This window comes from Oryza sativa, chromosome 7 (assembly GCF_034140825.1).
Source record: "Oryza sativa Japonica Group chromosome 7, ASM3414082v1".
In the NCBI taxonomy this organism is placed as follows: Eukaryota; Viridiplantae; Streptophyta; class Magnoliopsida; order Poales; family Poaceae; genus Oryza; species Oryza sativa.
Window position 1 is genome coordinate 12,916,893 of NC_089041.1, and position 16,735 is coordinate 12,933,627.

At 43.9% G+C, this 16,735-nt stretch overlaps 3 protein-coding genes across 11 annotated transcripts; 2 read left to right on the forward strand and 1 right to left on the reverse strand.

The window, feature by feature from the left end:
* The first annotated feature begins 658 nt into the window (after positions 1 to 658).
* Positions 659 to 4,752, forward strand: LOC9267504 (D-ribulose kinase). Of its 2 annotated transcripts, none has more exons than XM_015791468.3 (9): positions 659 to 894; positions 1,001 to 1,206; positions 1,487 to 1,626; positions 1,737 to 1,998; positions 2,926 to 3,058; positions 3,189 to 3,277; positions 3,373 to 3,650; positions 3,898 to 3,967; positions 4,420 to 4,752. In XM_015791468.3, the coding sequence occupies exons 1-9, from the start codon at positions 840 to 842 to the stop codon at positions 4,618 to 4,620; spliced, it is 1,434 nt and encodes a 477-aa protein (XP_015646954.1). In that variant the 5' UTR covers positions 659 to 839; the 3' UTR covers positions 4,621 to 4,752. The 2 variants fall into 2 exon arrangements, with proteins under 2 accessions (XP_015646954.1, XP_015646955.1); XM_015791469.3 differs by having other exon boundaries at positions 698 to 894; positions 3,905 to 3,967.
* A 1,403-nt stretch (positions 4,753 to 6,155) lies between these two features.
* LOC4342999 (transcription termination factor MTEF18, mitochondrial) lies at positions 6,156 to 12,348 on the reverse strand. 8 transcript variants are annotated; one of them, XM_066312774.1, is made up of 5 exons: positions 10,478 to 12,348; positions 9,940 to 10,088; positions 9,768 to 9,839; positions 7,905 to 8,003; positions 6,156 to 7,818 (listed from the first exon to the last, which is right to left on the reverse strand). In XM_066312774.1, exon 1 carries the CDS (start codon positions 12,292 to 12,294, stop codon positions 10,567 to 10,569), a length of 1,728 nt encoding a protein of 575 aa, XP_066168871.1. In that variant the 5' UTR covers positions 12,295 to 12,348; the 3' UTR covers positions 6,156 to 7,818; positions 7,905 to 8,003; positions 9,768 to 9,839; positions 9,940 to 10,088; positions 10,478 to 10,566. The 8 variants fall into 8 exon arrangements, with proteins under 8 accessions (XP_066168871.1, XP_066168870.1, XP_066168869.1 ...); XM_066312773.1 differs by having other exon boundaries at positions 6,156 to 7,824; positions 7,902 to 8,003; XM_066312772.1 differs by having other exon boundaries at positions 7,905 to 8,585; positions 8,745 to 9,839.
* A 2,727-nt stretch (positions 12,349 to 15,075) lies between these two features.
* On the forward strand, positions 15,076 to 15,993 carry LOC4343000 (SKP1-like protein 1). Its single transcript, XM_015790801.3, has one exon. The coding sequence runs from the start codon at positions 15,171 to 15,173 to the stop codon at positions 15,741 to 15,743; it is 573 nt and encodes a 190-aa protein (XP_015646287.1). The 5' UTR covers positions 15,076 to 15,170; the 3' UTR covers positions 15,744 to 15,993.
* Positions 15,994 to 16,735: the final 742 nt, after the last annotated feature.

Below are 16,735 nucleotides of genomic sequence, written 5' to 3' on the forward strand. Positions count from 1 at the left end.
TTGTGAGGATTGCTATAGTTAAAGTTTATTTATGTGGGTCTCATCTATATAGACTACTTTTGCCATATACATTGGTGATGCCCTAACGATCGTGGTAGCTGGCTTTTTTTGCTGCCTTTGATATATCATTTTTATGATACAGTAAATATCCCTGAATATCTACAGTATCTCTTCTCTATAGGTGTATATAAAGGAGCTATGGTGGGGAGCTGAGCCTGTGCCGAGTTCGACCCTTGAGTTGCAAGCTTAGGGCCTGTTTAGATCCCCACCCTAAAATTTTACACCTTGTCACATTGAACGTTTGAACACCTGCATGAAATATTAAATATAGGCTAAAAAAATAACTAATTGCACAGATTCTGATTAATTTGCGAGACGAATCTTTTAAGCCTAATTGCTCCATGATTTGACAATGTGAAGCTACCGTAAACATTTGCTGATTAATTAGGCTTAATAAATTCGTCTCGCGGTTTACTAACGGATTCTGTAATACACCCTATATTATTTTTTTTAATAATAAAATAATACACCCTATATAATATCCGATGTGACACTCTAAGACTTTACCCTGAATCTAAACACCCCCTTACCTGCGTGAGACTGGGAAATGGCTGTGATTGTCGTACAACGTCAGTACGTCCAGGGGTGGGAAGGGTGCAGCGAGCCACCCATATGCAGCGAGTCTGCGGAGCGTAACGGTCTTCCATCCAAAGGATCCTTATCCTTCCCCAGCCCAGAGGGCACGGCACCTCTCCCTCTAAGACGGCACGAGCGACATTAATCGCCCCCCTCTCCATCTCCAAATCCAAACGAGTTGATCGTCGCATCGAGACCAAATAATGCCAATTGCCAGTGTCTCTGCCAAGCCTCTGTCTCACCTCCCCGCAAAACGAGGCAAGTGAAACCATCTATCGACCCTCTTTTAACTTCTACCCTGGATGTATGCGTGCTGTACAATTCTGAATTTATCTGCATGATTCTTTCTTGGCGGTACTTTCAGGATCATCCAGGTTCACAACGAAAGGTACATCAAGAGTAAGGGTTATGATGCTTAGGCAAAAAAATCCGGGAGGCCAGAAGAAGAGCTTTGATGGAACAGGCGAGCCTCTATATCTTGGGATAGACTTTGGAACTTCAGGTGCCAGATATGCTCTTGTCGATAAGCAAGGGGCCATACATTCTGAAGGCAAAAGAACTTACCCTCCTGTACGAGTTTTGTGAATCTCTGATCATTTTTTTCTTTTCAGTTTGGCTGAAGAATGTAGATGAACAACTGATTATCCCAAGTTTTGTTTTATTGGCTTAAAATATCAGTAAAACTGTCGTTTAATTGGATCAGAATCAACCAGCTAACTCCTTTTCAGTCCATAGGTAGAACAAGATTGAAAAATATGGCTGTAATTTTTTCTCTGCCATCATCACTGCATTGGATTATTTGTTCACTCCTAACGAGCATACACATCCTTTGGTTTGAGTTACTAGGTAGGTTGGTAGAGTCACAAACTGGGCAAGCTCCTGGAGAGAAGCTCTCTTCCATCTTCTGGGTAATATCCCAGCCATCTACCGGCCATCCATCTCTTCCATTTCAATCGACGGGACTTCAGCCACCACTTTCATCATCGACAGGTTTCTGTTCCTCAGATCCTTACACATTCCACATCGCTTCAATGCAAAATTCAGTCAGACAAAAGGTGCATCGCTAATGCAAGTATCTGACCATGCATGCTCGCAATTAGGAACAATGGAGGGATTCTTGCTGGCCCATATCTCTACAACGAGAGCTTCGCAGACGCGCTGCCAGCAGTCGAATCGATTGCCCCGGCAAATCATACGGTGCGTTCTGGTTCGTCCACCCTGTGCAAGCTTGTGTCATGGTGGAATTCGAGCTCAGCAGGCTTGAGCAGTAGAGATTCAGCGATACTGATGCACCAGTCAGACTGGTTGCTCTGGCTTTTGCATGGAGAATATGGTGTTTCTGATTATAACAACACTCTGAAGGTAATTATATATCTTGACACCCCCTATCCAGAGAGCCTTTACTTATTAATATGACTGAATTACACATTGGGCCACCTTTTATTGTCATAGCTTCACATTGAACCACCCCAAATCTAATTTTTTCACTTTAGACTAGCTAACTTTACATTTCTTGCACTTTGAACCATCCTGACTTTCTTCTCTAGCCATGTCTATGACTATCCTATACTCGGGTAAAGATATGACCGGCTCATAGGTGGAGGATTTCACTAGCGTGGTGGAGCCAAGTCCTCAATGCCGTTGATGTGCTAAAGAAGTGGTTTTGGATGGTCCAAAGTAGAACAAACATAAATTTAGCTAGTCCAAAGTGAAAATGCGGCAACCAAAGTTGGTCTAAAGTGTAATTCACTCTATTAATATTAATCATGTACACACATAGCGAGATGAAACTATATGAACATGTAACTGACGATGAATGTCCACATTAGTGTCCTATATATTTTTCTTTTGAGAAAAAAACGCATTTCAATGTAGTACAGGAATTGCTCGCCAGAAATTTAGGGCCCCTTTGATTTGGAGGAAAAAATATAGGAATTTTGGAGGATTTCAATCCTATAGAAAATTTTTTTATGAATGCCTTTGAATCAGAGGATTGAATCCTAACCAATCATTTGAAATTCCTATGGAATGGACAATCATATAGAGATTTTGGAGAAAATTTAGCAAGAACTCTAACCTTTTGGAAACTTCCTTTGAGTCTCTCTCTCTCATTTGATTTTTGCGTTTTTCCTGCGGTCCAATCAAACGATCATTCCTGTATTTTTCTTGTGTTTTTCAATCATCTATTTTACACTTCAATTTCTGTCAGAATCTTGTGTTTCCTATTCCTCTATTTTTTCAACCCCGCGATTCAAAGGGGCCCTTATTTATAGTGTTTTCATGCTGCAGGTGGGCTACGATCCAGAGATTGACTCGTACCCAAGTTGGTTGATGTCACAGCCATATGCTTACATGTTGCCGTCTGTTAGAGCACCCGGAGCTCCAATTGGCTCAATCAAGGAGGATGTACGCGCACAGTTTGGTACAGATCCAACTTAATTCTCATATTTTTCTTGGATCTCGTTAAACTATATATTGATTTGGATGTCGTGACTACAAAATGACATCAAACTTAGTAGCTTTTATTGAAATGTATGGCATTGGCATGTCAGGATTTCCCAAGAACTGCGTGGTCTGTACTGGAACAACGGACAGCATAGCCGCTTTTCTCGCAGCGCGCACCACAGAGCCCGGGAAAGCTGTGAGTTAATTCTACGACACGGATGAATCGCAATTCACAAAATGTTTTTTTTGTATGACACGTACGAATCAATCAGTGAATGGATCGATGATCAGGTGACGTCGTTGGGTTCAACTCTGGCGATCAAGCTGCTGAGCAACGCCCGCGTGGACGACGCGCGGTTCGGCGTGTACAGCCATCGGCTGGACGACATGTGGCTGGTCGGGGGCGCGTCCAACACCGGCGGCGCCGTCCTCAGGCAGCTCTTCACCGACGATCAGCTCGTCGCTCTCAGCCACGAGATCGACCCGTCGGTTCCTTCCCTTCTCGATTACTACCCTCTGCCTAAGAGAGGAGAAAGGTTCCCTGTCTCCGACCCCAACATGATGCCAAGGTACACAAGTAAATCATCATTTACTAATTCAACTCTTTTCTTTTTCATGATATATACTCGTAACACTATAAATCTACAAAATTATTACAGAATCCTAATACTATAAATCTAGAAAAAAATTACCCAAATTCATAGTAGAAGAATGTACTAGGTTTATTTTATTTATGGGACAGAAGGTGTAGGCCTCATTGATCTTGACAACATTTATTTGTGTTTGAATGTTTTTGTCTCATATATCTGCATTAAGGCTGCAGCCTAGGCCGGAGAGCGACACGGCGTACTTGCATGGCATACTGGAGTCGATCGCGCGGATTGAGGTGATATCTTTTTTCTGCGCTGCATTAGCATGAGTTAAAAGAAAAACTGAATTATTGGACATTGAAATTTGGTAATTTTTAGAAATCATGCAACTTTAATGGAAAATTATAAAAATAGATGTTGTTTATCTGAAATCACAAATTAAGCACCCTATTGAACAATGGTTGTTTGACAAGGTTTAAGAAGTTAGGGACTTAGATGTGTGTGGATGCATGTGAATGGGCTGTGGGACATATCAAACTTCGGGAATTCGTTAGGCCACCCCATGCATGCTCTTTTCTTTTTTTAATCAGGCCAACTAAGTTGTCGAACAATATTATCGAACTACGGTTGTTTGATAGGGGCTAAATTTGTGATTTTTATCAACCAATATTTATTTTTTATAATTTTCCATTAAAATTATATTATTTCTAAAAAAATGAAATTTGGTATGTGGACGAACGGCAAGCAGGCAAAGGGGTACAATCTGTTGAAGGAGCTCGGCGCGAGCATGGTGGAGGAGGTTTTGACGGCGGGTGGAGGAGCTCGGAACGATAAGTGGACGGCGATAAGGGGAAGGGTGCTTGGCGTTCCGGTGAGAAAGGCGGAGCAGACGGAGGCGGCCTACGGGGCTGCACTGCTAGCACTCAAGGGTGCTAATACTACGCACTAGCGCTCTAATTTAGCAAAATATATGTACATATACAGTTTTTTAATGATATATTTGTGTATGCGTTGCAATCGCAAACTTATAATGTACTTGCATTGTTTCTAAATATACGACACTGTTTACTTTTGGACATAATGTTTGATCTTTGTTTTCTTGTTAAAGAAATAGTGTGAAAAAGAAAAGTCATATGCCTCATAAAGAAACATAGTTACCGCCTAACCCAATAGCAAGATAATGGTCTGGGTAGTCCATGAATTAATGTTAGAGAGTATGATAATTTTAGTCCCATACAAATGAATCACATTTCGTAACATATGTACAGTTCATAAGTTAACTTTAACCATTAATATCTGTTTAATGGAAGGATTCAACATTTAAAATGTTGAGACGATGAAAGAAGAGGTAAATGATGACATGATGCCACTTTGAGGAAGGCTGGTCATTTAAACAAAAAATCTGGTAAGTCATTTAGTGCCACTGCTGCCGGATCAACCTATATATTTATTGACAAAATTTTCTTCTAGAAATTTAACAGATGCAACTATAGTACAATCGTAGTATAATTATACTGTAACTTACATGTAACTTGTATATAACTTTCAAAAATCTCTCTGTAACATGCTATTTCGGTGAAACGGAGGTCGTGGGAACGAATCCTCTCACATATGTGCGCGCAATAACTTTTTTCCTTCTTCACTTGCACAAATCTTAAAACAAATTTAATGGTTCAAAATTATATGAAAGTTATATGCAAGTTATACATTATAGTTACATTGTAGTTACATGCAATTTACAGTATTATAATTACATCTCTAAAATTTTTAGGAGAAAATTTATCGATAAATATATAGCAAAAGTGTTCTCGTTATTTGATGGGCAATCTAAGTAGCAACAGCAGCTAGGATACATCAGGGATACCACACACACCTATAGGTTAATATTCGAAGCTTTGGCCCTAACTCCTACATGACAATTAAGGGCAGCACACTATGCGCAGGATTTGGACAAAAATTAACAGTATCACACACGTTTTTAATCCAGATAGCTAAAGCCGCACGGATATCTTAAAGGGTTAATAGTCCATGAAGTGGGCTCTAATGCTTGTTCAAATAAGATCTGACCCATTTAGAAAGTTACAGACCATAAGATGGCAGAAAGGAACACTGTAAAAGTACGATATATTTGAAGACTGAAGGCATTCAGATAACAGCTCTAGGAGCAAAAACAGATGAGTAAAAATGAAGACAACCGGTACAGAATAACTAGCAGAAAAACAAACATGAATCTGCATTGAATTTAATGTGAAAGAATTACTCGTTACTACCAGTAACCGAGAGGAAACACTAAATGGTGATGGATATTTGGGAATATTTAAATAGGAAATTCCTCTCTCAAGAAGAAACAAGAAACCTGTCAATGGACGCAAAGCAGACAGAATAATACAAAAGAATTACAACCGAGTCTTGAGCTCTTCATTTCTTTTTCTTTTATTTGTGTTAGTATGCACTGAAACCTAGTCCAGAGAAAACTAAAATATATTTGGTTATAAAATCTTGAATTGTTCTCAGAAGTGTGCGTAGACTACAGTGATAAAGTAGAGTACTGGCAAATAAAGCCCCAGAGTAAAACTGTAGCATGTATTTCCTCTGTAGACATCACCATAGTTTTATACTTAAAGAAATGAAGTCTTTTTTTTTCAAGAAAGAAAAAGACTTGAAGATTTTTTTTTTGTGAGGAAAAACTGAAATATATTAAACTCCAGGAGCATTACAATCTCGAGGTAAAGGCTCGCACGCACACACAGGAACTTGAAAACGCCACACGGTAGATTGCTTAGATTTCAGAGCCAGCTGAGCAAGACTATGGGCAACACCGTTATCAGCTCTGTAGATCTTTCCAATCCTAGCACTGGGAAGCAGATTCAACTTGGCTTTAGCCTCGGAGAGAATATGCCACAGCAGTGATCTGTCCATCGGCCCATTCTTCAGCATATTTACCGCATTTGCGCAATCACTCTCTAGGATCATCGGCTGCTTAATCCATTCCACCGTGAGTCTTATGCCCTCCAGACAAGCCAGCACTTAGGCCTCCTCTGCCGACCCACAATTTCTTATCACTTTCCAAGAAGACAGAAGAACCCGCCCTTCATGATCCCGAATCACAACCCCGGCACTTGCATCTCCCGTACTCCTGACAAAGGCACCATCCGAATTAACCTTGACCCAATCCACCGGAGGCTTCCTCCAGTTAGAGAACTGAACTCCATCTTCCTTTACCGGCTCCGATCTCTGAGGACAACAACTCGCCTTGCCATGGAGATCCAGAGTCTTTAGGGCAGTTTTGTTTATCTTGCCGAAGAGAATCCCAGTAACTTAGCAGGAAAAGGAAGGATCCCTCTACACTCGCCCGACCCGCACCAAACAAGATATCATTTCGTAAGAACCACGCCCTCCAGAGAACGAGGAGAAAGCAGGACCTCACATCCTTTGACACATGTTGCAGAATCATCAACAGCCAACCGGCCCTGATCTCACCAACAGATTTCAGCCGGGAGAAGCCATTCCAGGCGCAGTCTGTCACGGAGCTCCCGCGCCCTTGTACATGAAATAAAAGCGTGGAACTCATCTTCCTCCTCCAGACCACAAATGCGACAGATAGCATTATTTTCCATTTTTCGAGTTATCCGGTTGCACATAGTAGCCACCTTTAGCCACACGCCAAGCAAAAATCTTAACCTTATTTGGAACTGAGTTCCAAATCTTCTCCAGATGCTCCGTTCTCCACTCGCCGAGCAGCTAGATGCCCCCATATTGGAAGGCAGCTGAGACTTCAAGGCGACTTTATAAACACTCCAAACTGAGAAAACACCCGACTTCTCATAGTGCCAAGCAAGAAAATCCTCCGACTGATACTGCGGTAGTTTAATCCTCAGAATTTCAGGGACATCACAAGGTTGACACACCTGATATATCAGTCCAACATCCCATGATCTGTCCTCCTGATTAATCGGTTCAGAAACCCATCGCATCCGGCACCTACCCTTCTGGCCTGCCAATTTGAGAGAAGTCTCCCTCAGTATCCACTGATCACGCCAAATTTTAACCTTCTTTCCATCACCAATGCGCCATATCAACCCCTTTTTAAGAAGTTGCAAACCATATTCCACCGCTTTCCAGGTAGGAGAAGAATCGCTAGGGAAAACTGCATCTATCAAGTCACAGTTAGGGAAGTATTTGGCTTTTAGAATTTGAGCACAAAGATTGTCAGGGAAGGAAATTAGCCACCACGCTTGTCGACTAAGAAGAGCTTGATTGAAGAGCCTTAAATCCCTGAAACCCAGGCCTTTCTTGACAAATTAAGCGTCTTTCTCCCCATTGTCTTCATGCCTGACAACAATTTGTAGCACAATACTATGAGAAAAGCTATAAATCTGTTAAGTGTTTATAAAAAAAGGTTGGCGGACTCATATATAAGCAGATTGGAGAGAGACAAAGAGTGAGAGTGATCATCTGTTAAGACTACCAAATTAATAGCAATGAAATTAAAGAAGAAATTAATTATCACCTCCGAATTGGTGCTTACTATCTTTCTAACACATAATACTTTCTGAAATGAGCAAAGGTAATGCTCTTCCTAAAAACATTATGCTCACTTCCCTCTGTAGCACACAGAGGCATTTCAACATGCACCTTACAGGTGCTTTACTGGAGAGCCTCTTATGTACTAACACAGGGAGCAATTTGTGAGCACATATTAATGGCTTAGCATTGAATACACAAGCAACTAAATATAGCAAGCTATATGCTCAGTTGCTCGGATACAGCGTTTGCAAGAACAGGATGAGTCCATCAGCTGAATCAGTCCAATGGAAAATCACGGAATGGGCCAACAGGCACGCTCTTCTGATGTGGCCATTGCTTTTGCTCGCCGCTGCAACACCCTGTCACATTAGGGTGACCCTCGACAGGCTGAAACTAGAGCAAAACGATAATAAGCTTCTGGATGCACCGAATATTGTTCAAATATAAACTTAATGAGAGAAAAAAATAGAAGGAAGATCAAATGATACCAATGGAGAATAAAGCCATATGGTGTTAATTTGCATATCTGTTATTTGCCAATCATACCTTTGATGAGTGGTGGAGCATGCCCAGTGATGCTGTTAATGGCCAGATGCAGCAGGGCCTCAACTCACTTGTCATCCTTGGGGCATGGATTATCTGGAAGCATAGAAACCATTGTGTGTTTGATGGTGCCACTCCTAACCTGACGAGCACCCTGTTACTTGCCAAGAAAAAAGTGCAGTTCTGGAGTTTGGCTGGGGCTTGAGGACTCTCTTTCCTAAGAGCCCTATCGCCTGGATCTTAGTCTTTTAGAGGTGGTTGTTGGTAGTCTTTTGTCATAGGCGTGAACATAATCTGAGTTCTACTAAGGTGCACGTGTGTACTCAGGATTCTACCCTTTCTTCTTTAGTACAATGATATGACATGCCAAGAAACAGTGTGGTGGGGGGGGGGGGATGTGATGAGGTCCATAGAGGATTTCGCTCGACCTTGGTGTTGTCATGGATTGGACTAGGGAAAGATACCAATGGTAGGGATCAACACCATTGAGTCTGCACCAGAGCAGAGCAAGGCCTGCTCAGTGCCAGTGATCGGGAAGCACTACAGAAGAAGGGGGGGGGGTTAGAAATATTGTCGTTTTCATTACAAATTACCGTGGATAACGCAATTAATTTGTTCAGGTGGGAGCAAACATGGTGGCAGAACAAAATCAATTCATACCATACAAAACTATTTTATCTGTTAATAGCAAATCAACTGCAATATCATCATAAAGCAACTTCCCAGCTTTGTGAATAGAAACCTCGAATTAAATTTCTGACAGGTTGCTGGAAGTAAACAACAGTAAACAACATAATGGGGTGTAATGGTCCAACATAACAACACATATTTGAATCTTCAAAATCTTGTGAATGTAGCCATACAAAAGTACAAAACACAATGTCTTATGAAACTCATATTAGCCTAATCAGTTCTGAGAATCTGCTAAAATAAGTGTGACCACAATACACAAGAAATAGTACATATGCATTTCACCAAAATTGAAAAATAAAGGAATAAAGGGAACTGTTGGAGTTGAATGCTTACTTATCAAGAGCATCTTTGAGACAAAATTGGATTTATCTTCAACCTGACATCAACTCTTGCTTCATTAGCAACCTTCAAAATGGCACAAATCGATAAAAATTTCAGAACGATCCGAGGTACTAGAATACAGGAACAGTCAGGTAATTTGGGTTTTATTCTCAATATTTTTCACCTTAATGTTTTTCATGAGCTTCTTAGACAGTCCTGCCATCCTTTGCAATTTGGGTTGTATTCTCAATATTTTTCATGAGCTTCTTCGACAGTCCTGCCATTGTTTCTGATTGTAACAGAAATTCCTTACTACTTTATGATCAGCACCACCTGGTTTAAAAGAAAGTTACAGCTCATGGTTGATTGGGATGCACAAACTATTTTCTGATTGCAACAGGATGGAATTAGAGCTTGAAGACTGATACACAACAAATTAGCCAAACAGCAAAGAATGCAACAATTTTCAACATAATTTCAAGAGGAAGAAATTCTCACAATATAATGCAATCAAAGCCATGCACTCATGAATAAACGAAGCCAAGATCAGTTACAACCTATAAATTATTCAGGTACAATGTACAACTCAGTTTTTATGAAAATTAAGTTACATTCATTTTCCATTGCTATATTCTACTCCATCCTACATCCTGCATACTATTGTTAAAATATGCAGGAGCAAAGAATTTTGCAGAGTGAAACCTGTAGCAACTAAGAAGTACCCTCAATAGGGAGAGGGATGCCACAAAAGACTCGCAGGTAACAATCATTAACCTCTCAGAATCGTATCAATAGAATTAAATACATTAAATTATTTGGTATCAGCATGCTGGTGATATATGTTCCTGAGATAATACTCCATGTGCTTTCTTGAAGAAAAGCACTCAAGCCACAGCTTTGGAGCTGCAGGATGCACATTGTACAGGTTGGAAATGAACCTCTTCTCTGAGTTAGCAAGCACAGTTGCAGGGGCTAATGTTCTTCTAAGAAGACCATTCTCTCGGAGCCACCGAAGCATTGTATACCTAGGCTTTACCCGGTTCTCCAAATCAAAGCACAGAAATGCTGGAAATAACTCGAGGTACTCCACTGAGTATCCTAGCTCCTTAGTCATATAGTTCAACTTGTCATTAAGCATCTTCTTTCCCTGGTTGAGAATCTTTGGGAATACACTCACGATCTGACACAGCATCTTGTACTCCAACCCTCTTTCCAGGAGGCAATCAAATCTCTCTTGCAGAGTATCCCGATTGCTGTGCAGTACGGCTATTATCTTTGTGGCTATCTTATTCTCACCATATCCAATGCTCTTCAAGAATTCCAGCTTGCCGTCAATATGCTGAGCTCTTTTATCAGCCTTCATCTTAATCATCCCTCCCAAGAATGCTCGCTCAATCTCAACGTCATAACTAACATCCTCCAACACAAAATCTGGAAATAAATACCGCAAACTCTCCCCACCATCAGAAATCTTCTCCAGGAACCAATGATCCAGTTCCATTGCCCGCAGCACACCAGGGAGGTTCTGCAGCAGGTTCTTCCCAACAACGTACGGGTGCTTCTCCACCGCTGCATTAACCTCATTCACTGCCAAACCAACTCTCCTCAGGTACTCCGGCACCGAAATGACAACATCACCAAATTCAAGATAAAAAACCATGGGATTGGTAAGCAAGAATCTCCCCACCTCCTCTCCCGCCATCCCCAACCCCTTGAAAAACTTCAACATTTTACCAATCCTCTCCTCCTCAAGCTCAAGAAACACCCTCTGGTTGTTGCAGCCGACAAGGTCCCCAATGCCCCCGACCTCTGAACCAGCATCATAGAACATCCATGTCCTGCGGCAAACCCCCAAGAAAGCATCAATGTCATTGGAGGTCCCCAAACCAGGGCCCAGCCTTCCAAACACCTTGCCAAGATCGTCGACGAGACGGTCACTGCTGGAGAGATCGTTCTCAAGAAGCGAGGGGAAGGCGAGGCAGGCGGCGATGATGGCGGCACGGGGGAGCGGGCCGAGGCAAGCCTCGAGAGAGGCAAGGCGGGAGGTGATGAGGTCGGGCGGGAGGCGGAGGAGGACGGTGGGGAAGAGGAGGCCGAGGCGGGACCAGGGGAAGCCGAAATGCGCGAGCGCGGCGACGGCTGGGAGGAGGGACGGGTGGTCGGCGAGGAACATGAGGTCGGAGCGCGTGGTCGGGGGCAGGCCGATGGACTCGAGGAAGAAGGGGAGCTCGTTGAGCGGGTGGAAGGCGAGGTGGCGGCGGAGGAGGGAGGGGAAAGCGGAGGTGCGGAGGGAGCTGGGCACAGCGGGGAGGCCGGCGAGGAAGGCGTGCAGGGAGCGCGGGGAGCGCGCGGCGATGGTGTCGGCGTGGGAGGAGGGAAGGCAGCGCGTGGCGTGGAGGTACTCGGAGACGGCGGCGCGCGCGGCGGGGACGGCGGCGCGCCGGAGGCGGTAGGGAAGGTTCCATAGCTTCGGGGGTGCCGACGAAGCCGCCGCGGTGGAGAGCAGCCGGCGGAGCGCCGCCGCGCGGAAGAGCGGCATTGCGCCGCTTTTGCTCCACAGAGGAGGTGGGGTGGGGATGGGCGAGCGAGGTTTAGGGTTTTTCAGACTTTGTTTGCTTGGCAGATAATGGTTCGGTTCAGTGAAAAAAAAGAGTGTGAATTACAGTTTGGTTTATCTTTTTTACCGTTCACTTTAGAACACTCATAATTCAATATTTTATTTTGGACTAGCTAAATTTACATTTATTTTACTTTGGAACACCCCAAAGCCACTTTACCACATCAACAATCTCTAGGATATTAGTTATGGCATGCTGCCAAAATCCTCCACCTCTGAGCAGGCCATATCTTTGTCCGAGTATAGGATGGATATTAAAGAGAGTCGAGGTGATCCAAAGTAAAATTAAGGTAATAAAAGATGGTCTAAAGTGCAATTCACTAAAAGAACCTGAAAGAGGGATAATATAATAAGTAACATTTGCAACCGAGATGTTGCAAATTACTTCTACCGACTCAAAAAAGAGTGCATTGTTACACGAGAGAATCCACACTACTGACTTACTCTCTTGGTTTCAAAATAGACAAACTTAGTACGAGATGCATAACAATGCCAAAATGAAAACCATACATTTACCTTCAATTTAAATCCATTCTCACCCTTATCAAAGAAACTCTATTCCCATTCACTCAAATAAACAAACTTAAGGCCTGTTCGGCAAGCTGGGACTGCAGCTGCGACTGTTGCAGCCCCTGCTATCTTGGAGCTTGTCAGACTGTACTAGTTGGTTGCGGCGCAGCTGCAACTCCGGCAGCCGAATAGGCCCTTAGCACGAGATGCAAAACAATGCCAAAATGAAAACCATACGTATACCTTCAATTTAAATCCATTCCCACCCTTCTCAAATAAACTCTATTCCCATTCACTCATTTCCATTAACCTAAAATTGGTACTCTCTCTTTCACAATGTAAGTCATTCTAGTATTTCCTACATTCATATTGATGTTAATAAATCTAGACATATATATCTATCTAAATTCATTAATATCGATATGAATGTGGGAAATGCTAAAATGACTTACATTATGAAACGGAGGAAGTAAGAACAAAGAAAAAACCCTTAACAAAATATCCAATATGTTGATACCAGTTTAAAGAAATGTAGCACTCAGATTAGTTTTAAATCAATTAAAGCATCACTCAGGACAAGTTGCAAAAACCTAGTAAAAATGAAAAAAAAAGGACATTATTTTTTTTAAGATAATGGAAGATTTATTGAACTTGGCAAAATTTTTTAAGGACACTCCTAGCCTCTACACTACGAAAGTGCACACAACCAACACACCTCACACACAAAGAAAATAAAAACCAAACTAAGGTTCAAGAACCTTGCACCTGAAAACTATGTTGCCACCCATGCACCAAGGTGAAAAAAAAACTCATTGGCCACATGCTCCAAATGAATACAAGCCGAAGTGACAAAACTATGTGAACCGGGCTTCTGGAGAATAGCCCATGCTCGAAGCTAATGTGTAACCAAGAAAATAACTAGCAAAGGAGAAGAAACATATTTGCTTTCAAAACCCATAATCATTCCTCGAAAGCCAAGTGACCCAATAAGTTGTTGCTGCCCCTACAAGAAAAAGATGTCTGAGCTATTTGGTTTGTCGCAAAGTCCATTGCCCAAACATATGTGACACAATCCTAGGCGAACAAATGTTCGAAGAAATCTGGATTAGAGACCAAACCGACCGAGCTAGCCGACAACAAGTCTGAGCTCCTCTCCTCTCCTGCCACCGCATTGCACGCCACTCCTCTCCCCCGCCGCTCGTGCACTCCATGGCCGACAATAGCCTTGTTACGGTCGCCGCTGCAGGATCCGGCGGAGAGGGAGGAGGCGGGGAGGCCGGCGAGCGGGTGGGGGAAGAAGGAGGCCAGCGAGCGGGCGGGGGGAGGAAGGAGGCCAGTGAGGAGGCCGTCACAGAGCCTCAGCCGTCACCTTCGCGAGCCACACCTACCGTTGCTGAGTCGCCACAACGCTGGCATGCCAACAACCGTAGCCGACTGACAAGGAAGCTCCAGGAGGGAGGAAGAATGGCCAAGAGGGAGAGGGGAGAAGGAGGCGCCGACGTGCCGCTGTCGAGGGCTTCTTCACCGACTCCGGCAACTTCTTCGGCCGTATCCACGCCCGCCTCGTCGACACCTCCTCCTCTGCTCTCTCTTATCTGTCTCGCTGGTGTCGATTGGTTAAGGAGCCACTCGCAGCTAACATGTGGGACCTATGTAGGGCCCACGCTGACTCAACCGGAGGACATGTGAGCCCCATATTTTTTTAATTTTTAATTTGTATATTTTTCTTCTAGTGCCATCATCACCACGTAGGACGATATTTTTCTTCTAGTGTCATCATCACCACGTAGGACGATGACTAAGTCAAACCAGCCACGTAGACGCCATGTCAACTTAAGCCACCGTTCAAACCGTATTAGACCTTATTTTCACCGGTTTTGACAGTTGAGGGACCAGTGTTTCAGAGATGAAATCGGTGTCAAGTGAAGGGACCTCAAATGAACTTATTCCCAAATAAATCAACACAGTAATTCTGGGCCCATTCTTCCCCTCTCTCGCAGGCCGCAGAACGGCCCAGTAAGTTTACTATTCTTTCGTGCAAATCAAGAAACGGACGCGAAACCTGAGAGAAAACTGCAGTGGGAGACGGAAGCAAATTCCGGCACGCCTCCGCTCCAAGCGGGCTCAGACCCGAACCCGGCAAGCGCGGCGTCGTCGTCGTGTATAAAACGGCGGCCACGCCGATCATTCTTCGTTCCACCTCGCCTCGCATCCACCGTGAGCGGAGCGCCAACTCGCTAGCAAATCAGAAGAGGAGGTTAGAGTTTCGTCGTGAGCGAGCGAGAGTCATGGAGGCGGACAAGAGCGGGGAGGGGGAGAAGGCCGGCGGCAAGACGATCTCCTTCAGGTGCTCGGACGGACAGGCCTTCCACATGCCGGTGGCCGCGGCGATGCTAAGCACGGCCATCCGCAAAATGTTCGACAAGTACCCCAGCATCGACCACGGCGGCGTGATCGAGCTCCCCCACCAAATCTCCTCCGGTATCTTCCCCAAGGTCAAGGAATACTGCACCAAGCACGCCAAGGTCGACGACAAGGGCAACCCCACCGTCTCCACCAACACCGGCGCGGCGGCGGCGGCGTCAAGCAGCAGCACCGACGACGAGGAGGAGGACCTCAAGAACTGGGACAAGGAGTTTGTCAACATGGAGGTGAAGCCCCTCCACGACCTCCTCCTCGTCGCCCACCTACTCGACATCAAAGGCCTCTTCCACATCACCTGCCGCAAGGTCGCCGACATGCTCAAGGGCAAGACCTCCGAGGAGATGCGCCAGATCCTCAACATCCGCAACGACTTCACCGAGGAAGAAGACAAGGCAATCAAGGAGCAGAACCCCTGGGTCTTCCCGGATCCGGAGTAGAAGCTAGCGTCCCCTCCCTCCCCGATCGAGCATCTGCTCTGCTCATCATCGCTTAACCCGTCGCGTGTGGTTGCTCCCCGTAGTTATCTCTGGTAGGTTCGTTCAGAACTTCAGATCGAATCGGCGTTCTTGCCTTTTTACCTTTCCTTTGCATCATGTCCAACTAGAACAGAATCTGGTGTGTGTCGATCGAAATGTTCAACTGCTTAATTGTTTGCATCAACTGAAATGTTTTGCCCCTGCCGCTTTATGCTGATCTGTTCCTGCATGCAGTTGATTAATTAGTCATATTAAATGATTTCTTTGTCTATTTCTGGATTAGTACTAGTATTGATCAATTAGTATGCTGGTTGGCACAATGGCGTGTGGTTCGTTGAGGTTGTCTTAAGAAATTTGGTTTTCTGATTTCTAACGTTTCTCTATAGTTGGCATATTTCTTCTCTGTTTTTTTTGGTTTGAGTGTTCAGATGTGTATATTGGGCTTGGATGCCTGCAACAAGATGTTCTTCTCTCTTGTTCATGCATTTGCGTAGGTAGCAATTCTACACTTCGATTTGTGCATCGTGGCACATCTGTGAAGACACTATTGTGAGATTTATGTGGGCTCACTTGGTTTCAGAGATGAGTGGAGTGATCTGATATTCTGATCAGTATGGAATGTGCTCTGTGACTTTGTGTTGTTATGGTAAACCGGATCCCCTCAGGCCTCAGTGTTCTGCTGCATCTTTCCCTGGTGTGTTTGGTTCCCCTAGATGGTGGTTTCCCGTTGTGTTGTTTGATTTGCATGTGGGTTCTCTGAATTCTGAGGTAGAGTAGTAGATGTATGTGTTGGTTAGATACTAATTTGTGTGTTGTTGTTGCTTTGAAGAGTATGGTTTGTGACATGTCAATGTGCTAGTACGTATATCACTTGCCATCACATGTTGCAGGTTGTGACATCATGGTTGGTGTTTTTTTTCGATTGTCATCCCGATTTTCCAAGTCTGGAAAAA

Excerpts from the sequence above, each read along its gene's own strand:
- LOC4343000 (XM_015790801.3), top strand. The coding sequence starts at position 15,171 with ATGGAGGCGGACAAGAGCGGGGAGGGGGAGAAGGCCGGCGGCAAGACG.
- LOC9267504 (XM_015791468.3), top strand. The coding sequence starts at position 840 with ATGCCAATTGCCAGTGTCTCTGCCAAGCCTCTGTCTCACCTCCCCGCA. Across the intron at positions 3,059-3,188 it reads GGATGTACGCGCACAGTTTG|GATTTCCCAAGAACTGCGTG; the intron begins GTACAGATCCAA and ends TTGGCATGTCAG. Across the intron at positions 3,968-4,419 it reads AGTCGATCGCGCGGATTGAG|GCAAAGGGGTACAATCTGTT; the intron begins GTGATATCTTTT and ends AACGGCAAGCAG.
- LOC4342999 (XM_066312774.1), bottom strand. The coding sequence starts at position 12,294 with ATGCCGCTCTTCCGCGCGGCGGCGCTCCGCCGGCTGCTCTCCACCGCG.